This window comes from Papio anubis, chromosome 9, assembly GCF_008728515.1.
Source record: "Papio anubis isolate 15944 chromosome 9, Panubis1.0, whole genome shotgun sequence".
In the NCBI taxonomy this organism is placed as follows: Eukaryota; Metazoa; Chordata; class Mammalia; order Primates; family Cercopithecidae; genus Papio; species Papio anubis.
This window is the reverse complement of record NC_044984.1, coordinates 24,362,907-24,390,050: the sequence shown is the minus strand read 5'-3', so window position 1 is coordinate 24,390,050 and position 27,144 is coordinate 24,362,907. Positions and strand designations below refer to the sequence as shown.

General features: G+C 37.3%; 1 protein-coding gene across 5 annotated transcripts in view; it reads left to right on the top strand.

Moving 5' to 3' along the window:
• LMNTD1 (lamin tail domain containing 1) overlaps positions 1–27,144 on the top strand; it is a 66,827-nt gene that overhangs the window by 27,456 nt on the left and 12,227 nt on the right. For 2 of the 5 annotated variants that reach the window (XM_009180402.4, XM_009180403.4), the window contains exons 7-9: positions 740–957; positions 1,540–1,712; positions 21,089–21,773. In XM_009180402.4, coding sequence (XP_009178666.2) covers positions 740–957; positions 1,540–1,712; positions 21,089–21,234 — 537 coding nt within the window. In that variant the 3' untranslated portion in view covers positions 21,235–21,773. Of the gene's footprint in view, positions 1–739; positions 958–1,522; positions 1,713–21,088; positions 21,775–21,812; positions 21,876–25,867; positions 26,542–27,144 lie in introns of those variants that run through there. The other 3 variants (XM_021922124.2, XR_002515586.2, XM_009180413.4) reach the window with 3 other exon arrangements.

Genomic DNA, 27,144 nt, shown 5'->3' with positions numbered 1-27,144 from the left:
CAGTACATGGTTGGCAGGAATGTAGATTGGTGCAACCTTTATGGAAAACAATATGGAAGTCCCTAAAGAAATTAAAAGTAGGGCTACCATACAACCCAGCGATCCCTCTTCTGGGTACATACCCAAAAAAGATGAAATCACCACCTTGGAAAGGTATCTACACAGCCATCTTCATTGCAGCATTATTCACAATAGCCAAGATATGGAAACAACCTAAGTGTCTGTCAACAGACAAATGGATAAAGAAAATGTAGCTATACACAATGGAATATTATTCAACCTTAAAAAAGAACATGGAGGGACCTGGAGGACATTATGCTGAGTGAAATAAGTCAGACACAGAAAGAAAAATGTTGCGTGATCTCACTTACATGTGGAATTTTTTAAAAGGTCAAACATACAGAGAAAGAATAAAACTGGTTCACAGGGATGGGAGAAGGGGAGGAAATAGGGAGATGTAGGTCAAAGGATACAAAGTAGCAGAGATTTGTAGGATGAGGAAGTCTAGGGATCTAGTGTACAACATAGGGACTATAGTTAATACAATTGTATTGGGGATTTTTGTTAAATAAGTAGATTTTAGCTGCTCTTGTCATAAAAATGTAACTACGTAAGACAATAAATACCTTAATTTGCTCCACCATAGTACCCATTTTAATATATATGTGTATATATCTCATAACAGCATGTTGTAAACCTCAAATATACATAGTTGACATTAATTAATCATTTTCATTAGGCCATTGCCTGGTACACCCCTATCCACTGGAAGCAAGCATGGGAAAAATTAGATACTGACATTGAATTTAACAGATGTTCAGTAGCATCTCCAACATTCCGGAAGCATGTGTTTCAGTGGACTGCATCTACAACTACAATAACTAAAGAAAAACAAGATCAACCTAAGGAAGATATCTCAAATTTTCAGGTGGAACAAGCTCAAGTTTTTCTTAAGAGGTAAGGGTTGTTTGGTTTGTTTGTTTTAATGGGTCCTTCCCACAATTAGTAACTGAGCATGTGGGAATGACTGGATGACAAATGGATGTGTGATGTATAAATTAAATCAATAGTGATTTTTGGAAACTACTGTTTTGAATAGAACTCATAGGGAAAACATAAAAACAGAACGAGCAAGTGAATACTCATGGGGCAATGAAGGCTGGAGATCTTAACTAGATAGTATTGAGATGCCTCTGGCCATTTCACTTTTCATGGGCACTGTTATAAGAAGCAAGGCTGCTGCAGAGAGGGGAAGAGGTGAGGTATCCCCAAGTCTTTAGAGGTGCTTAGGTGGAGGGAGAGGTGCATCATCCAGGAATTTTATCTTGGATCAAGAGCTGCCTGTGGACAGAAGTGCAGAATATATTATTCATTTGTAGGCAAATGCTTCTGAAGTTATAATAAAAGTTCTGCCCACAAAGTTTAAAAAGTCGTATTCTCTTGGTCTTGAAATATGCTTTCACTTTAATTGTGCCTTCAACACTAATGCCACAGCATAAAATGACTTCTGAGTTCCATTTAGGCTTTTTTCTTGTACAGAGAGAAGGAAATCCCACCAACCGTTTTCCCCAATCGCAGCCCTTGGTGCCAGAATCCCTATGTCTCTGCACATCCTTACTGTCCTCTGATTGAACCACGCAATACATCCACTGCTGGAGGCAACTTGGATAGACAGCCCAGGTCTCGGTCAACCAGACCTAATCGAGCCTCAGGTCAGTTAAAAGAGTACTTGTTCCAGTGGAGTGTGCGTGTGTGTGCATGCACATGTGTTAACTAGTGGGTTAAGTGGTTAAAATTTGCTAAGTGTTAAAGATGATTCATATTCTCAAGAATAGATGGCTCTTAAAGGAAGTATTGTAAACCATTCACTTACATTTCCCCTAGCACAGTGTCTTCCACTGTGCTAGATAAATATCTGTCCTTGATAAATATCTATTGAATGAATCAATGAATCAAAAGAACAGAGTGGCCAGCAAGAGTATGTATGATTCTCGAAGTTCAATGAAAAATACTTTTGTTTTTTCATTAGGCAGCAAAAACTAATCTTACAAGTTATTCTGTGTTGAAAAAATTTCATCTTTTCCAAACGCACTCTAACGTTAATCCCCAATTCTTTCTCCATCAGAAGTTTCTTAGGTCCTCTAAATAAAGCTTTTAGAGTTAGTATGATTAACACAGGCTCTGTAAATGGATTTTAGGAAGTCCCTGCACTTCCTACATTTGGCACAAAATTGTGTGTCTATATGATTTTTTCTGAGGAGAGAGTCCATGAAGTTCACCAGATGTCCACAAGTATTTAACAAGAACTGGAGTAGAAGAACATAAAGTCAAGAAGGAACCAGACCCTAAACTATTGGAGAAAGCCTGTTTAATACACCAGCAATATTCTGGTGAAGGTGTAATGATTCACAAACTTTGACTTAGGAAAGAAGAGCTTGTTTTTTTAAAAAAATGAAATCTTAAGCAGGATCCCAATATATAAAATGCATAGGTGAGGAGGATGTAGCAATTTCCATTGCTCGTGACCCCCTTATTCTTCCTTTTCTCTTTGCCTGTGATCTTTAAGACACCACCAAATCACAAGACTCTCCATGAAACAATATGACAACCATTGTGTTAATATGCTAGCACATCATTGGGAAGTAGCACCCCCAAAATACTACCTTTCGGTAGTGGAATGATGGAAATTTTGTAAATTATTGAATATATTTCTTTTTCATAAAATTGTGTACCATGTAGCTCTATGCCTGAGTTTCCTCATCTGTAAAGATATGGGTCTGAAATTGAAGGCCTTTTTGGCAATAAACTTTGAGCATGTGTGTGAGTTTTAGATATAGATATATCAGATAGATGTAAAGAACTTTAGCCCTTTATAATCTTTAGTACTTTATGACTTAAATTTGAAGCTCTCAAGAAATACATTAATTTATGTTTTTCTTTAATTAATGATAACCTTCACTCTTTCACTTATTCCGAACAACTTATTTTCCAAAGAAATTTGATTTCAGAATTTTTGAGGCACTTTTCTATAATATAATGGTGGCAACTCATCTTGATTATTCAATAACATTTGCTATTCAACACAAAACACTTCACTGTATGTGCATATTTTGTAGCAGTATATTCAAAGATAGTTGCTTTGATACCTCTACAGTCTTTGTGCATCGTTATATATAACTTTTTTATTTTTCCATTCACTAAATTTTCAGTATGAACAGATATACATCAGAATTATATGATTTTTCTTTTATTTCTACCGCAAAAGATGGCCATAAAGGAAAGATGTTATGAATGATTGGTTGCTGATTGATTGAATCAACTAATCCCTGAATTACCAGTTCATCTCCTTGAAAGTATATGTAACATGATTCTTCAAGGGAAAGTTACATGGTTTGTTATTTTTAATTTGCCTGCTACTGGAAAATTTGTCACCATTAGCACACACTTAATAGCTGGCAAAGAAAAGAAAATAGACAAAATAAAAAAAAATAATTATACTTGGAAGTTGTTCAATCCTCCTCCATTTACCCTACAATAATAAATAGGCTAGTTTGCTGAGTTACAGAAGAATCTTAGAAAGAAATCTATCTTCTATCTGAAAATTGTCACCTTGTTTTAAACTGTGTCTCTCAAGTATGCTACAGAGGAGCCTAGAGACTAACAAATAGGATAATTTTAAAGAAACATCTACACACCGTACTTCCAACTTATGCTAAACACATTTTGTTTTTAAAAACATGTTAAAATACAGCAAGTATAACGTTACAAGCACCTATATATTAATCATGCAGAATGAATGCATGTTAACATTTTGTTCTATTGTTTCACATTACTAAAAAGAAAAATTCATAAATTTGAAGTTCCCTTTAATTGTATTTGCAGTTCTGATCTGATATTGGAATAAATCATTCTGGTTCTCATTTTGTACTTTGTTTACATGCATATGGATCCATAGAGAGATATATATATTTAAAATAACTTGTGTGTTTTTAATTTACATAAATGGCATCATGCTAAATATGCCTGCTCTTTCTGACTTCCTATAATTTGGGAGATTTAACTATAGTAACATAGATAGACCTAATTCAGTCACCTTAGTTATTATGTAGTATTTCATTATACAAATTTACTGTATCTTGTTTTTTCCCCATTAATATTTTTCTCATCAACAATGTAGATTAAAAAATTTTTAATTTTTTAAAATTTTCTTTTTTACTTCAAAAAAATTTACCAAGTCTTTGAATGCATCCAAGAAAATGTTATATCTGTGGCAATGATTATCCTTGTGCCTGTCTACTTGTGCATACATACAAAGGTTCCTTTGGGGTTCATACCTAAACTTTTTAAATCTTCTAAAATTCCTACATGTACTTATGCAGTTGTATAGTACCTGTATCTTCAACTTCATTAGATTTTGCTAAACTGCTCTAGGAAGAATTTTGCTAATTTATACTCCCACCAACATAGTAAAATATTTCCCATTCCCCTTATTCTCAGCTAACTTTGTATTGCCAGAATCTTAAATTATGTGCCAATCTGATGGACATTAACTACTAATTCGTTATCTTAATGTGAAGTTCTTCTTTAATAGTGATGTTGTGCATATTTTCATACGTAAAAAAATAAAAAATCTTTCCCTATCTCATAATAAAAACATTATGTGCTTACATTTATTAATTTTGGGGGGTATCCATTCCCTCAATCATTTATCCTCTGAGTTACAAACAATCCAGTTATACCCTTCAAGTTAGTTTAAAATGTACAATTAAGTTATTATTGACTGTAGTCACCCTATTGTACTGTCAAATAGTAGGTCTTATTCATTCTTTCTTTATTTTTTTGTATCCATTAACCATCCTTACCTCCCTACAACCCAAGTCCCCCACTACCCTTCCCAGCCTCTGGCAACCATCCTTCTACTCTCTATGTCCATCAGTTCAATTGTTTTACTTTTTAGATCCTACAAATAAGTGAGAACATTGTGTGTTTATATTTATCTCTGATAGTTTTTCCAATTTGCTTTTTGTGTATGTCTTTAATATATTTGAAGTTGTTTTTATGTATGGTATGAAATAGTGACCTCAGATTTCTTCCATATGGAAAACGATTTGTCTCAACACCAGAGAGTGTGTCCATCGTGTGCACACTGATTTCTAGTACCACCTTCCTCCTATGCTTGGGTCTGGGTCTGTGCTCTCTAGAGTGTTCTATTGATCTATCACTGTGCCAATAACACTGTTCCCGTTGTTATTTGTCTATAATCATTCTTTTGCTCTCTTCTTGCTCTTCCCTGTCAGTGTCATTTGGCTTTCCTTAAACTTTTTACTCCTCTTTACAAGAAACATTTTTACCAAGTTTTACATAGAAAAACCATCTTGTTGGTAGTTTGATTAAAATGGTAAGAAATTTAAAGGTCATGTTTAGAGAAAGTTGATACCTTTAAGATACTGAGTCCATGGTACATGAAATCAACTGTCAATTCATTCAGATTTCTTTCATGGCTTTCATTGATACTTTGTCATTTTTTTCCCATAAAATTCTTGTACTTTTTTGTTAGATTTCTGACCCAGGCAGGTATATTGATTTGTTGTTATTGTTGCTACTGCTTTTGAAAATGCTATCTTTTTCTATAACATTTTTTTCACTCTTTTAAAGAAGAGGAAAATTATCTTTGTATATTGCTCATGTTTCAACACATTTTCTGAACTTTTCAGTTTTAATAGCTTGTAGTCTCGTGGGGGTTTTTGGTTGTTGTTTCTTTGTTTGTTTTTGAGACAGAGTCTTGCTCTCTCACCCTGGCTGGAGTGCAGTGGCACGGTATCAGCTCACTGCAACCTCCATTTCCCTAGTTCAAGTGATTCTCGTACCTCAGCCTCCTGAGTAGCTGAAATTACAGGTGTGCGCCACTACATCCAGCTAATTTTTCTATTTTTAGTAGAGACAGGGGTTCGCCATGTTGGCCAGGCTGGTCTCAAATTCCTGACCTCAAGTGATCTGCCCTCCTTGGCCTTCCCAAGTGCTGGGATTACAGGCATGAGCCACCGTGCTTGGCCACATTGGTTGTTTTATCCCCCTCTGTATTGTACAAATGTGTACAAATGACATCCTTTCTTTCCAATACTTGTAAATTTATATTATGTTCTTGCATTATTGCATTGACAATAATGTGAGATAGTTCCAATGAGCATGGCCAACTTTGTCTTATTCATATTTTTAATCGGGATGCATCTAAAGTGATGTCATTTAGTGGAAGGTTTGCTGAAAGTCACCACTGAGCATTCATTTTGCTGAGAATTTGTTCCTGTGGGAATTAACATAAATTTGGGGGAATGTTCTGAATTCTACAATGTGTGGGGTTAGGAATTTTATTCAATATAATGAAGGTCAAATGCACAGGGCCTCTAGCTAACTTTGTGGCTATGGATTATTAGAGGATTAAATATGATATGACACTCATCCTGCCCCTCGGTGTTCACAACAAACTAAAATGCCAGAAACCACTCATGGGTAATAAATATTTCTGGTGATTTGGGAGTCATGACCAGAGGTTTCATTAAAGCTCCCTCCCTACACACAAAAAAATAGTGAGTAGATTCTCTTTAAGAGTCCTTTCAACTGGCCCCAATAGGGGTTACCCTTGGCTCCTCATGCCATGCACTACCAAAGCTCTTGCCATAATTGCCCTCTCTGTCTCTTTCAGAAGAGTTCTCACTCCCATAGCTTTAGGAGTCACCATACCTTCTACCAAAAGCCTGGTAAGGTATCCTCCCCCTATCCTAAGAGGAATCTGATAGCAGATGTCAAGAGGAAATATTTTTCACCTCCTTATAAATTCCACTATTATTTTGACTTCACAAATAAGAATTTAATAAGTGGTGGACCTAGAAAATTTTCCACCTTTGAATCTTTTATTAATGTTATAAAATACAGAAAGAACAAAAAAGACACTTCTCAACCCACTTCCCCAAGTAAAAAATACTAATACGTTGTCATATTTGCACTAATTATTTTTAAAATAAGCATTATATGTCAAACAAAAGTCTCCCAGATTTCTTTTTCTAGTCCTAGTCCTATTCCCCTCCTTTGCTCCCTGAAGCAACATCCATGAACTAGGGATATTTTTTCTTTTTGCTATTGTCTTGTTTGTTTTTCATTGCTTAACTCAAATCTAACTTCAAATTCAAACATTTTTCCACTATCAACTGTTGAAGCTCAAAAACTCATCTGTAGCTGCAAATATGTATTTCAAACCTACATAACCAAAGCAAATGTTGCAAAAGACCATATTGATTTTTCTAAGTATGACAGATTCTGATATTTCGTACTCTTTTATTTCATTTTAAAATACTTGCCATGACCTTCTAAATTTATTTCATAACCAATAGAGAGGGCAAGATTTGCTGTTTAAGAAACATTGCTTTAGAAATATTTACGAAAAGACAAGAGCAATGGAAAAGGCTCAGAGGAGATAGCATTGGAACTAAGGTATTGAAGGTTGAATAGGAGTTATTCAGGTTGAAAAGAAGGTGGGCAAAGCATTCTGAGTAGAGGAAACGGTACATATTAAAAGTACAAGGAGGCAAGAGTAAACTTTGGGTTCAGTGAACAGTGAGAAATTGTATCCGACTGAAAGGTAAGTAGAAATTGAGGTGTTAGCCCAGAAAGTTTGGTAAGGACTAGATGTTAGAGGTATGTGTACACCACTATGTTAGAGTTTCGACTGTATTATGAAAATACTGAGAAGGCACCAATTGGATTTTAAATAGGTGCCCCGTATAGTTAGATCTGTGTTTGAAAGAGAACTTGAAAAGCAATGTGAAAAATGGAGTAGGAAAGATTCCAAACTCTTTATCTCCAGCCGAACATTCTATTCTGAACCTTTGATTTATGAGGCTAATTGCTTATAATCTCAGCTGGATGCTCTACAAGTATCTCATTCTCAGAATGTTCAAAACAACTCATCATTGTCTTTCCCTCAAAGTCTGTCATTCCACTGATTTTCCTTATATAAGTGAATGCCATTCAGAAACCTGAGGTATCCTGATGGTCTTTCTCTACTCCTTTTCCTTCCTCAACTCCCAAGTATAATCAGTTCTTGTTTATGTATCCTAAACATTTCTTCTCTTACTTAAAAATCTTCATTTTCTCCCTATTGTCCTCATGGTGGAATCCAAACCCATAAAACTGTTTAAGTATCTTTGAGCCTGGGCTGGCCTATCTGATCACACATTCGCCTTCTTGCATTCTATGCTTTAGCCATCTTGAAGTTCTTTCAGTTCTTCAAACACACCGTGACTACCTCCAGGCCTTCACACATTCTCTCACCCCTCCTCTTCTCATGGATAATTCTTTTTCATCCTTAAAGTTTCTACTTATATGTTACTACCTCCAAAGAACCCATCTCTGGTCCCCACCAAATGAGTTTTTTGCTCCTAATATGTGTACTTAGTAATATCTTATACTCATCAAGCAAAGCGTTTATTGCACTATATTGTAAATTACCTTTTATCTCTGGACTATAAGTGTTAAATTGCTTTTATTTTGCTCATCTTTTTGTCACTTGCACCAAACTCAGTGCATGACATATAGGAAGGAGTTAATATGTGTATACTGAAGGACAGACTGAAAAAAAGACACTGAAGATTTTTAAATGGCATCTCATAGAGTTAGAATGGTATTTTAATGAGAATTTTGGAAGCAATATAAAAAATAAAGTGGAGTATAAAATATCCCCAAATCTAGAAAAAATAAAAAGCAGTAAGGAAGAAGCAAAGGATAAGAAAAGAAAGGAACAACAACAAAAAAAGATTAGAGAGAAAGACCAAGCACAAGTAAGTCTAGTAGAGTTGTAATTTGAGTCCCAAAAGGAGATGATGGAGAGGTTGAGACAGAACAATATTTAAATAAATAATGGAAAAAATTCTCAAAAACTGATACAAAGACATCAAGCCACAGAATTAAGAACAATAATAAATCCCAAGCAGCATAAATACAAAGGAAACCACATCTATGTACATCATAATAAAAGTTGAGAAAACCAAATATGGCAGTCATAAGATAATAGAATGAGAGCCTCAACATGCTAGCGGAACTTCTAATCCTGAGTTCTATATTAAGGAAAAATACACCTGAAAGGGTGAAGGTAAAATAAGGACATTTTCTGACAAACAAAAACTGGAAGGATTCATTAACGCCAAATCCATAGTAAGGAAATATCAATGGAAACACTTCAAATAGAAAGAAAATTATCCCACATGAACATGCAGACCTGTAGGGAGAAGTAAAAAAAAAATGGAAACAATAAAAACATGAACAAACATAAATGTTTACTGTACAAAACAATACTGACGTTGTCTTACAGGGTTTTAAATTTAGATAGAATTTAAATATATGACGGCTGTATAGTTTCCTAGGGAGGGCTACCTTTACAAAGCACCACAAACTTGATGTCTTAAAATAAATTTATCATCTCACAATACTGAGGCAGAAATCCAAAAGCAAGGTGTTAGCAAGGCCATGCTCACTTTGAAGACTTTAGAAAATTATCTTTCCTTGCATCTTCTTAGTTTCTAGTCATTGCCGGCATTCCTTGATACTCCTTGGCTTATTGATCCATTGCTATAATTTCTGCCTCTGTCTTCATATGGCCTTACTTCCTGTGTGTCTGTGTCCAATTTCTCTCTTCTTTATAAGAACATCAGTCATTGGGTTAAGGCCTATACTAATCCACCACTACCTCATCTTAACTTTATTACATCTCCAAATACCCTATGTCCAAATAAAGTCACGTTCGCAGGTTCCAAGGGTTAGGACTTCAACATATCTTTCAGGGAAACAATTCAATCCATTACAACAGAAATAGAAGAAAAGTTGGGAGAAGACTAAATGGAGTTAAAGTACTCTAAATTTTCTATTTTATCCAAAAAGTTGTAAAAATAGCAACTTATATTAGACTTTAATAAATCAAAAATACATGTTGTAATATAGGATGGAAACTAAAAGAATAGTATAAGAATGTCGGCCTGGCACAGTGGCTCATACTGGTAATCCCAGCACTCTGGGAGGCCAAGGCAGGCAGATCACCTGAGGTTAGGAGTTTGAGACCAGCCTGGCAATGTGGTGAAACCCCCTCTCTACTAAAAATACAAAAATTAGCTGAGCATGGTGGTGTGCACCTGTAATCCCAGCTACTCTGGAGGCTGAGGCATGAGAATCGCTTGAACCCAGGAGGCGGAGGTTGCAGTGAGCCGAGATCGCGCCATTGCACTCCAGCCTGGGCAAGAAGAGTGAAACTCTGTCTCAAAGAACAAAAAGATATATGTCATACTTTCATTATCATTCAGTTAAAAATATATAATTTCCAACGTAATATCTTCTTTGATACAAGGGATATTTGGGGAAAATATATCACCAAGAAATTGGGTTTATTTCAGGAATGCAAAGCTGATTATAAAGAGGAAAATTATATAATCATCTCAAAGTAAAATCATTTGATAAAATATTCACTCCATACCCACAAGAGAACATTAGAATATTAGGACTAGAAAGAATTTTCTTTTTTTTCTTTTTATTTATTTATTATATTATACTTTATGTTCTAGGGTACATGTACACAACGTGCAGTTTTGTTACATATGTATACATGTGCCATGTTGGTGTGCTGCAACCATTAACTCGTAATTTACATTAGGTATATCTCCTAATGCTATCCCTCCCCCGGCCCCCAACCCCACAACAGGCCCGGGTGTGTGATGTTCCCCTTCCTGTTTCCAAGCGTTCTCGTTGTTCAATTCTCACCTATGAGTGAGAACATGTGGTGTTTGGTTTTCTGTTCTTGTGATAGTTTGCTGAGAATGACGGTTTCCAGCTGCATCCATGTCCCTACAAAGGACATGAACTCATCCTTTCTATGGCTGCATAGTATTCCATGGTGTATATGTGCCACATTTTCTTAATCCAGTCTATCATTGAGGGACATTTGGGTTGGTTCCAAGTCTTTGCTATTGTGAATAGTGCTGCAATAAACATATGTGTGCATGTGTCTTTATAGCAGCATGATTTGTAATCCTTTGAGTATATACCCAGTAATGGGATTGGTGGATCAAATGGTATTTCTAGTTCTAGATCCTTGAGGAATTACCACATGGTCTTCCACAATGGTTGAACTAGTTTACATTCCCACAAACAGTGTAAAAGCATTCCTATTTCTCCACATCCTCTCCAGCACCTGTTGTTTCCTTTTTAATGATCACCATTCTAACTGGTGTGAGATAGTATCTCATTGTGGTTTTGATTTGCATTTCTCTGATAGCTAGTGATGATAAGCATTTTTTCATGTGTCTGTTGGATGCATAAATGTCTTCTTTTGAGAAGTGTCTGTTCTTTGCCCACTTTGTGATAGGGTTGTTTGATTTTTTCTTATAAATTTGTTTGAGTTCTTTGTAGGTTCTGGATATTAGCTCTTTGTCAGATGAGTAGATTGCAAAAATGTTCTCCCATTCTGTAGGTTGCCTGTTCATTCTGATGGTAGTTTCTTTTGCTGTGCAGAAGCTCTTTAGTTTAATTAGATCCCATTTGTCAATTTTGGCTTTTGTTGCCATTGCTTTTGGTGTTTTAGACATGAAGTCCTTGCCCATGCCTATGTCCTGAATGGTATTGGCTAGGTTTTCTTCTAGGGTTTTTATGGTTTTAGGTCTAACATTTAAGTCTTTAATCCATCTTGAATTAATTTTTGTATAAGGTGTAAGGAAGGGATCCAGTTTCAGCTTTCTACATATGGCTAGTCAGTTTTCCCAGTACCAGTTATTAAATAGGGAATCCTTTCCCCATTTCTTGTTTTTGCCAGGTTTTTCAAAGATCAGATGGTGGTAGATGTGTGGTATTATTTCTGAGGGCTCTGTTCTGTTCTGTTCCATTGGTGTATATCTCTGTTTTGGTACCAGTACCATGCTGTTTTGGTTACTGTAGCCTTGTAGTATAGTTTGAAGTCAGGTAGTGTGATGCCTCCAGCTTTGTTCTTTTGGCTTAGGATTGTCTTGGCAATGCGGGCTCTTTTTTGGTTCCATATGAACTTTAACGTAATTTTTTCCAATTCTGTGAAGAAAGTCATAGGTAGCTTAATGGGGATGGCATTGAATGTATAAATTACCTTGGGCAGTATGGCCATTTTCACGATATTGATTCTTCCTATCCATGAGCATGGAATGTTCATCCATTTGTTTGTGAGCTCTTTTAATTCATTGAGCAGTGGTTTGTAGTCCTCATTGAAGAGGTCCTTCACATCGCTTGTAAGTTGGATTCCTAGGTATTTTATTCTCTTTGAAACAATTGTGAATGGGAGTTAACTCATGATTTGGCTCTCTGTTTGTCTGTTATTGGTGTATAAGAATGCTTGTGATTTTTGCACATTGATTTTGTATCTTGAGACTGCTGCAGTTGCTTATCAGCTTAAGGAGATTTTGTTTTGAGATGATGGGTTTTCTAAATATACAATCCTGTCATCTACAAACAGTGACAATTTGACTTCCTCTTTTCCTAATTGAATACCCTTTATTTCTTTGTCTAGCCTGATTGCCCTGGCCAGAACTTCCAACACTATGTTGAATAGGAGTGGTGAGAGAAGGCATCCCTGTCTTGTGCCAGTTTTCAAGGGGTATGCTTCCAGTTTTTGCCCATTTAGTATAATATTGGCTGTGGGTTTGTCATAAATAGCTCTTATTATTTTGAGATACATTCCATCAATACCGAATTTATTGAGAGTTTTTAGCATGAAGGGCTGTTGAATTTTGTCAAAGGCCTTTTCTGCATCTATTGAGATAATCACATACTTTTAGTCTTTGGTTCTGTTTATATGCTGGATTATGTTTATTGATTTGCATATGTTGAACCAGCCTTGTATCCTAAGGATGAAGCCCACTTCATCATGGTGGATAAGCTTGCTGATGTGCTGCTGGATTCGTATTGCCAGTATTTTATTGAGGATTTTTGCATTGATGTTCATCAGGGACATTGGTCTAAAAATCTCTTTTTCTGTGTGTCTCTGCCAGGCTCTGGTATCAGGATGATGTTGGCCTCATAAAATGAGTTAGGGAGGATTCCCTCTTTTTCTATTGATTGGAATAGTTTAAGAAGGAGTGGTACCAACTCCTCCTTGTACCTCTGGTAGAATTCGACTGTGAATCCGTCTGGTCTTGGACTTTTTTTGGTTGGTAGGCTATTAATTATTGCCTCGATTTCAGAGCCTGCTATTGGTCTATTCAGGGATTCAACTTCTTCCTGGTTTAGTCTTGGGAGAGTGTATGTGTCCAGGAATTTATCCATTTCTTCTAGGCTTTCTAGTTTATTTGCATAGAGGTGTTTATAGTATTCTCTGATGGTAGTTTGTATTTGTGTGGGGTCGATGGTGATATCCCCTTTATCATTTTTAATTGCGTCGATTTGATTCTTTTCTCTTTTCTTATTTATTAGTCTTGATAGTGGTCTATCAATTTTGTTGATCTTTTCCAAAAACCAGCTCCTGGATTCATTGATTTTTTTGAAGGGTTTTTTGTGCCTCTATCTCCTTCAGTTCTGCTCTGATCTTAGTTATTTCTTGCCTTCTGCTAACTTTTGAATGTGTTTCCTCGTGCTTCTCTAGTTCTTTTAATTGTTATGTTAGGGTGTCAATTTTAGATCTTTCCAGCTTGCTCTTGTGGGCATTTAGTGTTATAAAGTTCCCTCTACACACTGCTTTAAATGTGTCCCAGAGATTCTGGTATGTTGTATCTTTGTTCTCATTGGTTTCAAAGAACATCTTTATTCTGCCTTCATTTTGTTAGGTACCCACTAGTCATTCAGGAGCAGGTTGTTCAGTTTCCATGTAGTTGTGTGGCTTTGAGTGAGTTTCTTAATCGTGAGTTCTAGTTTGATTGCACTATGGTCTGAAAGACAGTTTGTTGTAATTTCTGTCCTTTTACATTTGCTGAAGAGTGCTTTACTTCCAACAATGTGGTCAATTTTGGAATAAGTGCAATGTGTTGCTGTGAAGAATGTATATTCTGTTGATTTGGGGTGGAGAGTTCTGTAGATTTCTATTAGGTCCGTTTGGTGCAGAGTTCAGTTCAATTCCTGGATATCCTTGTTAACTTTCTGTCTCATTGATCTGTCTAATGTTGACAGTGGGGTGTTAAAGTCTCCCATTACTATTGTGTGGGAGTCTAATTCTCTTTGTAAGTCTCTTAGGACTTCCTTTATGAATCTGGGTGCTCCTGTATTGGGTGCATATATATTTAGGATAGTTAGCTCTTCTTGTTGAATTGATCCCTTTACCATTATGTAATGGCCTTCTTAGTCTCTTGATCTTTGTTGGTTTAAAGTCTGTTGTATCAGAGACTAGGATGCAACCCCTGCCTTTTTTTTGTTTTCCATTTGCTTGGTAGATCTTCTTCCATCCTTTATTTTGAGCCTACATGTGTCTCTGCATGTGAGATGGGTCTCCTGAATATAGCAAACTGATGGGTCTTAACTCTTTATCTGATTTGCCAGTCTGTGTCTTTTAATTGGAACATTTAACCCATTTACATTTAAGGTTAATATTGTTATGTGTGAACTCGATCCTGTCATGTTAGCTGGTTATTTTGCTTGTTAGTTGATGCAGTTTCTTCCTAGCATTGATGGTCTTTACAATTTGGCAGTTTTTGCAGTGCCTGGTACCAATTGTTCCTTTTCATGTTTAGTGCTTCCTTCAGGAGCTCTTGTAGGGCAGACCTGGTGGTGACAGCATTTGCTTGTCTGTAAAGGATTTTATTTCTCCTTCACTGATGAAACTTAGTTTGGCTGGATATGAAATTCTGGGTTGAAAATTCTTTTCTTTAAGAATGTTGAATATTGGCCCCCACTCTCTTCTGGCTTGTAGAGTTTCTGCCAAGAGATCCGCTGTTAGTCTGATGGGCTTCCCTTTGTGGGTAACCCGACCTTTCTCTCTGGCTGCCCTTAACATTTTCTCCTTCATTTCTACTTTGGTGAATCTAACAATTATGTATCTTAGAGTTGCTCTTCTCAAGGAGTATCTTTGTGGCGTTCTTTGTATTTCCTGAATTTGAATGTTGGCCTGCCTTGCTAGGTTGGGGAAGTTCTCCTGGATAATATCCTGCAGAGTATTTTCCAACTTGTTTCTATTCTCCCCGTCACTTTCAGGTACACCAATCAGACGTAGGTTTTGTTTTTTCACATAGTCCCATATTTCTTGGAGGCTTTATTCATTTCTTTTTACTCTTTTTTCTCTACACTTCTCTTCTCACTTCATTTCATTCATTTGATTTTCAATCGCTGATACTCTTTCTTCCAGTTGATTGAGTCAGTTACTGAAGCTTGTGCATTTGTCACGTAGTTCTCGTGTTATGGTTTTCATCTCTATCAGTTCTTTTAAGGTCTTCTCTGCATTGATTATTCTAGTTATCCATTCATCCATTCTTTTTTCAAGGTTTTCAGTTTCTTTACGCTGGTTATGTAGTTCCTCCTTTAGCTCTGAGAAGTTTGATCGACTGAAGCCTTCTTCTCTCAACTCATCAAAGTCATTCTCCGTCCAACTTTGTTCCATTGCTGGCAATGAACTGCGTTCCTTTGGAGGGGGAGATGCGCTCTGATTTTTTGAATTTCCAGCTTTTCTGCCCTTCTTTTCCCCCATCTTTGTGGTTTTGTCTGCCTTTGGTCTTTGATGATGGTGATGTACTGATGGGGTTTTGGTGTGGATGTCCTTTCTATTTGTTAGTTTTCCTTCTAACAGTCAGGACGCTCAGCTGCAGGTCTTTTGGAGTTTGCTTGAGGTCCACTCCAGACCCTGTTTGCCTGGGTATCAGTAGCGAAGGCTGCAGAAGCTAGAATATTGCTGAACAGCAAGTGTTGCTGTCTGATTCTTGCTCTGGAAGCTTCGTCTCAGGGGTGTACCCCGCCGTGTGAGATGTGAGGTGTCGGTCTGCACCTAGTGGGTGATGTCTCCCAGTTAGGCTACTCAGGGGTCAGGGACCCACTTGAGCAGGCAGTCTGTCCATTCTCAGATCTCCAACTCCATGCTGGGAGAACCACTGCTCTCTTCAAAGCTGTCAGACAGGGACATTTACATCTGCAGAGGTTTCTGCTGCCTTTTGTTTAGCTATGCCCTATCCCCATAGGTGGAGTCTACAGAGGCAGGCAGGCCTCCTTGAGTGGCGGTGGGCTCCACCCAGTTCGAGAATCCTGGCTGCTTTGTTTACCTACTTAAGTCTCAGCAATGTCGGGCACCCCTCCCCTAGCTTCGCTGCCGCCTTGCTTTTAGATCTCAGACTACTGTGCTAGCAATGAGGGAGGCTCTATGGGCATGGGACCCTCTGAGCCAGGCATGGGATATAATTTCTTGGTGTGCCGCTTGCTAAGACCCTTGGTAAAGTACAGTATTAGGGTGGGAGTGACCCAATTTTCCAGGTGTTTTGTGTCACGGTTTCCCTTGGCTAGGAAAGGGAATTCCCTTCCCCCTTGCACTTCCTGGGTGAGGGGATGGCTCTCCCTGCTTCGGCTCTCGTTCGTTGGGCTACACCCACTGTCCTTCACCCACTGTCCAACACTGCCCAGTGAGATGAACCCAGTACCTCAGTTGGAAATGCAGAAATCACCCATCTTCTGTGTCATTCATGCTGAGAGCTTGAGGCTGCAGCTGTTCCTATTTGGCCATCTTGGCACCACCTCCGAAGAATTTTCTTAATCTGACAAATGATATTTGCAAAACTCCTAAATCAAGCAATATCATACTTAATGGTGAAGTAGGTGCAGTGGTGGAAGTTTTTTCCTTGAAGTGCTGAGCAAAACAAGAATTTTCTTTATGATGACTTCTATTCAACATTGTACTAGAAGTCTGCGTGAAATAAGGCAAGAAAAATGAATATACACATACTAATTATCCCATAAACCAGCAATTTCATTCCCAAGAACTATATATATGTAACAAATATATACATATGTGCACCAAAATATACATACAATAATGATCTGAGTGACTGTATTTGTAGTAGCCAAGAACTAGAAGCAATCTAGGTGTTCATCAATTATTTAATGGACAAGTAAATTATAATATGTTCATACAATCCCACAGGCAATGAAAATGACCTACTGCTACATGCAATAATATCAGTGAATCTCATAAGCGTACTATTGAACAAGAAATGTCAGACAAAAAGGAATGTATATTGAATGATTTTGTGTATATAAAATTCAAAAACATACAATATTGAACCATAGTGTCAAAGGTCGGAATACTAGTTATCTTTGGGAGAAGAAAGAAGTAATATTTAGAGGTTACCAAAAATGCTTCTAGAACACTGACATGTTCCGTTTCTTGATCCAAGTGGTGTTTACTTGTATGTTTTACTGGTTTCACCATATGCTGTAAATTATGATTTGTGAACTTTCCTTCATGTATATTATACTTAAATAAATTTGATTTTAAAAAACATAAAAAGCAATAAAAATCGGTAAGGGAAGAAAGCATGTTTCCATTAATGAGCATGGACAGCTTATACACTGACAAGGAAGGACAAAGAAAATCTAAAAAAAAATACGTTGATGAACTCAAAATGAATATTAATAACATGAAGCTTATTCAGTGCAAGAGAAAAACAGTCTTAACCATTAATAAGCCTAAACCCATCATTATGTTGCAATGTCTTGGGAATTAATTTTAATATAGTTTCTCATAGCTCAGTCATTTCCAGAAATACCTCATAGCAGAGAAAGCTAATTGCAGCCCTTAAAATATTCTTCCTTTATACACAAGATTCACAGGTCCAGGGAAATCTAGACAAATGGCCCCCAATAATAAGGCCTGTTTTTCTCAGCCTCTGCTGCAAATAGTAGGATTATGTGTCAACATCCTGTATGATGGAATGTGAAAAGAAATTGTGTCTACAACATCTGGATCATGCCCCAGGAGTGTGTGCTCCCCTGTGCCTTCTCTACAGCATGACCATGGGGCTAGAGCTGCCATATTTCAACTGAGAGATGAAGCCATGAGCTGAGGATGGAAGAGCCACCCAAAGTGCCCTGTTCTGGCACATCTCCAGACTGTTAAATGAGAGATAAATACTTTTGTTTAAGCCATTTTTAAGTTGGATCTTTGTGTCTGAGGCAGATGGCCCATTTTTTAACCAGTAGCCAATTAAGAGAAACTAAATCAGCTACTGGTTAAAAAGAAAAAAAAATCACAGCCAGAGCAGACATTTTTTAAGATAATTAGGTGAATTTGAATACAGACTGAATATTAGACATTGATTCATTGTTCTTTTCTTAGGTGTGTTAATTGTGTTGTGGTTATATTGGTTGTTCTTAGGAGATTCATACTGAAATCTTACTCTCTAATGGTCTGGTCATGTAGGCATATATGATAGATAAAAGATAATATGTCTGGGCATGGTAGCTCACACCTGTAATCCCAGCACTTTGGGAGGCCGAGGTGGGTGCATCACTTAAGGTCAGGAGTTAGAGACCAGCCTGGCCAACATGGTGAAACTCTGTTTCTACTAAAAATACAAAATTAGCAAGGTGTGGTGGACCATGCCTGTAATCCCAGCTACTCGGGAGGCACAAGAATTGCTTGAACCCGAGAGGTGGAGATTACAGTGAGCCAAGATTGCGCCATTGCACTCCAGCCTGGGCAACAACAGCAAAACTCCATTTCAAAAAATAAATAAATAAGATAATGCAAATATGGCAAATATTAATGATTAAATCTGGGTGATAAGTATACAAATTTGGTTGTATTATTCATTGACATTTTCTGTGTGTTTAAATTTTTCACAACAAAAATTTGAAATAGTAAAATAAATAAGACAGATCTTTTTGATAGAATCTAGTATGTACTAGGAGCTGTTAGAGCACAAAGGCAAGGCCCTGAGTACAACACGGAGTCATCAGAATAAAGGCTAATGGCTCTTTAACACAGCAGACAGGTTTGCACTGTGTTGCCATTATTCATCCTATACCTAGAGAGAATGTGCTTTCTTCTTGCTCAGATTAGCTTGTAGATTATTGACAACTTTGCCAGTGTTCTTCTGTAATTCAGGTTAAATGACAGAAACTAGTCTGAAAATAGTATTTTGCATTGTTTTGAGTTGATAGTGTGAGCATGTTCAGTTTAATGCACTTTATTTGTTCATGGTTAAATGTGCTTTGCCTATCTTCTGTGATCCATCTCGTACACTGCAGTGGAATTCATCTTAATTGTGTACTCTGCACCTGCTACTGTCTTCTATGCAAATGTTATCATAGTAATAATAATGATGATGTTTCTTTGTTTCTGAGTGTGGCAAAGCCACACTGTGAAAAACTAACTGCTAGAAAATAAATATAAGCGAACACAGATAACCTTATGCAGGAATGAAACACTTAAAATCTCATCAATGTGAGATCCGTATTAAGATCGCATCTATAGAATTTTACTTAAGCTGGACTGTGGGCTCGTTATAATTTAATAGATCTGACTTATCTGTCTTCGGATCAAAGTATCTTTTTCCCATAGGAAACTGCCTCCAATACAAGTTTGAGATTTTTGAGTTTTTCTTTATATATTCCTCAGATTAGTATCTGTTCTGTTTATTGATGTTTGCCTGTATTGCATGGTTTAAATTTGTCAGACTAAGAATTTGGAATAACATCACGTTTCTGTGAATAGGCAGAATATTAGTCAATATTATATACATATAAACATATATGGCTAAATTAGTCAATGACATAGCTAGAAATTACATGAGTTACTGTATTTAAAAAGTTAAACGAAAAAATCTGACTATCCAGAGGGATAGAAAAAACTAATTACTATATTGGACCACTTATCATCAGACTGAGTAGAAAACAATAATTTGAAGGAACATTGCAAAATACTAAGGAGTCCTGTCCATATTCTATTATCAAATAATTGTACCAAAAATTAGAAACTTTTATATGAAGGAAATTTTTGATACCTCATATATTCAAAAGTAGTAATTTTTCCCTTCTCTTGCTTACTTTCAGAAAATTTAGATTAAAAAGTCATCATATTTCTGCAGGACTTTTTAAAAAAAGAACAGACAAGTAAGAACAATTTATGTGCTTCTTCTTACAGTTGAAACAAAGGTTTCTTTAATGGCTGAATAATGAACTCCAAAGTATTAGTCTTAGTAACAGAATAATTAGGCAACATTATGACCAGATATTTTATTTCAAAACATTTCAATATTACAAGACAAATGTTTTAAATTGTCCTTTAGTTATGAAAGATTGTAACCTTCTTTACAGAAATAGATATCTATTTCTTTACACAAGTAAAAAATATGATTTCAGAAATTCAGGGGATTCAGATTAAAGTTACTAGGTGCTAAATGCTTGAGGCTCAAAAAGAAGAAGAAAAACAAAGTTGCCATTACCCAGTGACATGGAAACAGACAGACACCACTACTACTGACAGTCCTGTCATTCAATTTCAAAAACTTATAGATGGGAATGTTCTACAATGATTGTAGCTCTAAAATATAGAGTACACCATTTCTTAAGGATAAACTTTCAAGGTACAATTGAAAACCTTTGTTCTCAGATTAGTCAGTCTGAAAGGACATACATAAAATATTTACAAGGTCTATTTCGTGCCAACAAACTGCTCTAGAAGATTAGCCAGAGTCTTCTTACATCTAAGCCACTGCTTATAGTAAGGAAAATATCTTAGAAGTCTATTTATATTAGAATATATAAACTTACTATTTAGCAAGTTTATACTGTGATGTGCCAAACAGCATCCTGTTTCTTTAGATTCAGAATCCTATTTATGGCTAAGAAAATCACCGTGATAACCAGAAACACTCTTGATTTTTGTTAATCATCCTTGCAGATCACATTTTCACTTCCAGCTTTGGATATTGTTTCTCTGTAATAAAATACTAGCAATTTAACTTGATAATTCTTCTGAGCTTGCATAGAAAAAGAAAAGCTTAGGTATGACTGAGAAGATTTTCCTGTTTGTTTTTTGTTTTGTTTTTTGTTTTTTTTCCCCAAAGGAGCTCATCATCATCTATACCTAGGATGTTATTTTGTTTTCTTGCCTTTTGTTTTACAGGAATGAAAATAACACTCGTCTTTGGTCTAGAAGTAATTTGTACTTGGTATCATTCAATTCAACACTATTTCAGTTTAATACACTTGCTTCGTTCCTGGAAATTATGTTTAAACAAAGTGACTTTCAATTCCTGCTTAAGTACATGAGAGTGAGGAAGGCCACCATATCTGTCACCTCATTCATCACCAGGCTGGAGTTGACTGACATAGCAGGCAAAGCATCATCCCCTTCTGTCACATCCCTCCTGATGCAGCCGAATGCTGGACCTCCCTCCCCTAGCTACTTTGTCATTATGGCAGTTCTACATATAGAAAGCATTTGAGAAATTTTACAGGCTGGTAAAATTATTCTGCAAATCTCCATTTTAAAAAATATATCTTCCAGATGGATATTTTTTGTCTCAAAGTTTTGACTAATTATGTCCTGAAATATATGGTTCCTTTTAAAATGATTCATTGGAAATTTGAACTTCATAAGAATCAAATAATGCTTTTCAGGTGGTTTTTAAACCACTTGGTTTGAGTCTCCACTAAATACTATCCCTAAGCCACAGATTTCTTCTTCAAGTGAAAGAAAATCCTTTTGTTGTTAGCTTATTCCAGGATTTGTTTTAACATGAAAAATCAATATTTGGAATACTGGACTGAACTCTTGCCCCTCCCTACCTATCCTCTCTCTTTTTTTTTTTTTTTTTTTTTTTTTTTTTTTTTTTTTTAATTTTCAGGGACTAAGAAAAAGAAGACATCTGAGTCACAAAAGCAATAAGCAGTCAACTCAACCTTTAAAGGTAAGTGACAGTATTGCAAATTTGCTTTCTCAACAGAAAAATAATATGACTAAAGTAATTGGCAGAAATGTCTTTGAAAGTCATCAGAACATGGGTTGTCCTTATAAATTCCATAGTCACTAATTTTCTGTTAAATATTTTAACAGAGCCATCAGTTTTTGTCTTCACGTTGAATGATAAGCTTTCTAAGAATGGGAAATTGGAAATGTCACATTCCTTTTTGCCCCATATCCTCAATTTATCCTTGGTGATGGATAAGTAATGAGCCCTTGAACTCCAGAGTCACTTCAAACACTCAAAAAAACAACTCTGCAACTACACCAGTACATTTTAATTCCTATGAGCAAGAGAGTATTAATTACATCACAGAAATCATAGACTGCAGCTATTCTCACTTGCTAAATGATATTGTATCATTTAAAGAGTCAATTCCTATGTTGCCTCATCTCTTTTTCATGATGATGTCAACTAAGTAATTGATGAATATCTCAACAAAGTTGGTGTTCTGTCTTTTAAGTGGCTGAGTTTAAATGTTTCCCTAAATAGCTAATGACAAGGTGGTGTTTTGATGAAGATTCCTTTTGTTTGATGTCTTTCTCTAGTTCACATTCTTTGCTGCCCTGGTTCACTGCTGGTCTATTTATATGTTTTCTTGTTTGTTTTTTCTGCCTAGGCTTTCTATTCATTCCTTGACTTAAGATGAAAACTATAGCCACCTGAACCCTAACTTGTTGGTATTCTGGACTCTTCTGGTAGAAATGACTTAATTTTACTACTCCATACAGCCTGGTGGCTCTCTGGGTTTCTCCAGCTCCCCTCATGTATGCACAAGCCTTTCAGGTTCCATCTGATTGCTCAGCTGTCCAGTTTCTTTCATCCTGTCTCTCCCTGGATTTTTCCTAAGTGTCATCTTCTATTTTTCTGAAAGTCAACTACTCTTTGACAAGCCCACTCTCTCCATTCCTATAGCATCATATTCTTGAACTGCCAACTTCCTAAAAATGTGATAGCCACAACTTCTCTATTCAAAGCCTCCTTCACAGACACTTCTAGGACATTGGGACTGAAAAGGGACTTATCCAACCATTTTCCTTTAGGGTAAAGGAAACTGCAGTCGGAAGAGGTGAGTTACCAAAATTAACCAGTAATTGACCACAAAGCCAGAACTAATCCCAAGGTATTTAATGGCAGAGAATTGTATTCCAGGGAGCCAAGAATTCAGACTTGGCTCCTAGTAATATAGTTCTTGTTCCCAGAGATCCTGAGTTATGTCTACTTGGTGATCAATTTCCTTCAGTTGCCATAAGCTTTAGTAGTGTGCAACTAAAATGCAAAGAATGAGGTCTGAAATCTGCCTAGGCATTTAGCAACAACACTTCAATAATTTGATTGCGCTTCACTCTCTGTAGCCAGAGAGAAATCTACTGAATTTGCATATGAGTTGGAAAAGGGACATTTTATTGTATACAAAAAAAATGAATTTTGCTTTTGTTTGGTTGGAAAGAATGTTCTGAATCATCCCATTGGATATTAAATAACATAATTTGGCAGAGGTTTTCAGCCTTTGTTGATCTTCCTCCGTTATTATTTTGCTTAACTACCATGATAAAAGACTTGTTCATTGATCCTCTCTGTGGCATATTCTTTGGTAGCTTTGATTTTTTAAAAAAATCTACCCACCCTGTTTTGAAAAGTTCTGGGCCTCCTAAGATGCCTTACTTCTGTTTTCTCAGAGCTCCCACCCCCATCTGGTGGTATCTTCAGGGTGGATCATTAATGTGCCCTTCACTGTGCCCTTCTGAAGCCTTACTGGGAGCAAAATTTTACTTATTCAGTTTAACTGTTCATGAGTGGATGGCTTATCTATTGCAATCAGCTCCTGAGTCGGACTTGTCAGTTTGTGGAAAATTGTTCAGAGATGAAGCAATTGTTTGTTTGGTTCTTACTGGTATTCGTGAGCATCCTTGGCAACTTGTAATGCCGTACATTTGGATAGCATTTCATGGCTGGCCGGGCGTGGTGGTCACGCCTGTAATCCCAGCACTTTGGGAGGCCGAGGCAGGCGGATCACAAAGTCAGGAGATCAAGACCATCCTGGCTAACACAGTGAAACCCCATCTCTACTTAAAATACAAAAAAATTAGCCGGGCGTGGTGGTGGACGCCTGTAGTCACAGCTACTCAGGAGACCTAGGCAGGAGAATGGCATGAACCCGGGAGGCGGAGCTTGCAGTGAGCCGACATCACGCCACTGCACTCCAGCCTGGGCGACAGAGCAAGACTCCATCTCAAAAAAAAAAAAAAGCAAGCATTTCATGGCTTTACATCATGTCACTTGAGCCTTTGAGGTAGGCAGGGCTGATACTATCTCCAGTTTATAGCAAAAGAATCTTTAGCTATAGAGAGATTAAGTGACTCGTCCAAAGTCACTTAGATAGTAAGTGGCAAAGTTAAGACTAGAATCGCAACCTGATGCCACTCTGCTAATTAACCTTTAAGATTGTCTTTGTCTTTTTTCCCCACTCAAATTTGTCTGAAAGAAAGAGACACTGCACATTTAGAAGCAGGACCAGAGAAACATTTTCATTCACAAAAGGAGGAGTGGGCTACCACTGTTCCAAACTGCAAGAAAGATTTAGGTTCTAGTTCTAAAATTGCTAATTTAACAGAATGCCAATTACAGAGACAAAGAAGCAAATGAAAGTTTGATCTCATGGCTGGGCACAGTGGCTCACACCTGTAAACCCAGCACTTTGGGAGGCTGAGGCAGGTGGATCACTTGAGGTCAGGAGCTCAAAACCAGCCTGGCCAACATGGTGAAACCCCGTCTCTACTAAAAATACAAAAATTAGCCGGGCATGGTTGCACATTCCTGTAGTTCCAGCTACTCGAGAGGCTGAGGCAAGAGAAATGCTTGAACCCGGGGGGCAGAGGCTGCAGTGAGCTGAGATAGCGCCACTGCGCTCCAGCCTGGCCAACAGAGTAAGCCTCTGTCTCAAAACAACAACAAAAAACAAACAAACAAAAACAAGTTCAATCTTGAGTTTACTTGACCACTAATCACATTTCTATGCAACAACTGATTAAAAGCATGCAGTGTGCTCAGAGTCAGGCTCTCCAACACTCTCCTTGCTCAGTACCTTACAAATGTGTGGGCATTCTGTTGTGTGACTAATGAACAGTGTCTGTGGGCAATGCCACAAAACAGAACTTTTCGCAAGTTAGAGAATTCTGGAAAGGCCAGGTAATTTTCCTATGTGGCTGCCACCTGTCATGTGAACTTTTAGACTTGCTAGGAAACACTGAGGATTCTCAAAAAAAATTATTAAAATGGAAGAAAGAGCAGGGGAACAGATGGCTCTTGTTACAGATCACCAGAACTGTCCTCAAGAGTATGCAATTGCTTAGGACCCATAGAAAGCACCAAGGTTGCAAATACAGCGTATAAACTCACAACCAGTAAACATTTTTACACATAGGAGGCATTCCTAATAAAAGTGCTGCTGATGGAGTCTTTCCATGAACTGAGCTATGTTCACGTATCTCTTACTGTCCTCAGTGGTCTAAACTGGACCGTCCAAACATGGGATATCCTTCTAGCCCTCCAAGGAGTGTTCCTTGGGACCTGAAAAGAAGCTTTTATAACAGTTTCTCATGGGGCCACTTTTTGTGAGTGGGGAGTTGGTAACTAACAGCCGGGAGAGAGGGACTAATACTTAATGCTCTTTCATGTGAAACCCGCCTTAAAGGAGTTGTAAAAGTCTAATAGTTACGTTTTCTGATATCAGTGTTTTCTATCTCGACTTTGTGGCATATTCCTTCAATCTCTGGATTGATAATATGTTTCTCCTCTCAGCCCCAAACTGATCTATCAATTTCCAAAATTTTTCAGTCAGTTGAAATTTCGTGAGTTTTTTTTTCCCCCACAACCTACTTCTTTCAAAGAAGTGTGGTGTGTACTTCTTGTTAGTTACCCTGTTCTTGTTTTCCCAGCTTTACCTTTATGGTGTCATGGCCCAGTTGTATGGAAGAGTAAAAAGACCTGCAATCCGGGCTCCCTGCCGTGCTGGTCAAAGACATTCCATAACTTAAAGAAAATCAAATGCCTGAGCAAACATAGCGGGTTCCACTTTCGTAGAGGAGGCATAGAACACAAACATCTCAGGCTGTAAGCCCTCCTGCTAAGACTTCTACAGAAAATTCAAGCCTGCTGTACACAGGAAAACAAAGCTTGCTTTTTTTTTTTCTATCACACTTTAAGTATGTTACCTGGTTTCTTTCAAGTCTGGGGCATACCTGAAATATTTAAAGGAAAAGATAATTAGGTACTACTCAAGTACCACCAAGAAGAAAACGAAGGGTGTGAAAATGGGTCAGTAAACTGGCTGCCTCAAAACCATTTTGATCTCCATATTCAAGACCAGAAGTAAACAGTATCCATGCCCAGATAATGAAATATAATAGCTCAGCTGCTTGGGCATCAAAGAGCCCTGAACATCATAAATCACCATTAAACTGTAAACTAAACAAGTGCACATTACAGAGTTGAGTTCACAGGGGGGAAAAAAATGAATAATGCTTTCACCTTGGCAAAAGTTGAGTTCTCATAAAAATAATTTCCTCCCATGGCTGGGCACTGTGGCTCATGCCTGTAATCCCAACACTTTGGGAGGCCAAGGTGGGAGTCCAAGACCAGCCTGGGAAACATAGTGAAACTCTGTCATTACAAAAAAAATGTAAAAACAGCTGGGTGTGTTGGTACATGCCTGTAGTCCCACTTACTTGAGAGGCTGAGGCTAGAGGATCATTTGAGGCCAAGAGGTTAAGGCTGCAGTGAGCTAGGATCATGCCACTGCACTCCAGCCTGGGCAGCAGAGCCAGACCCTGTCTGAAAAGACAACAAAAAAGAAGTTCTTTCCTGCTGTTACTGTCGTGCATCTGTGAGTATGATCAAGACATGATGACTCTGGGTCTTCATTTAAGGTTAATATGAATGGAAAGACTCTGAACACCTCTACTTCATATTGCGATAACAACTGAAGCATGCTTCCAGTCAGAATTACATTTCACCATGTGTTGCCACTTATTTTTTTGCTCAGGACAATAATATCCAAGTCTAGAGAAAATGAAGATGCCTAGCATGTTGCAACCAACCTTCATCACACAGGAGAGGAAGCCAGCAGCAAGCAAGCAAGAACATAGTTTCTCTTAGAAAAAAATAATAATAATAATTCCTTTGGACTTTACTGTCACCATTTCTGAAAGAAAAA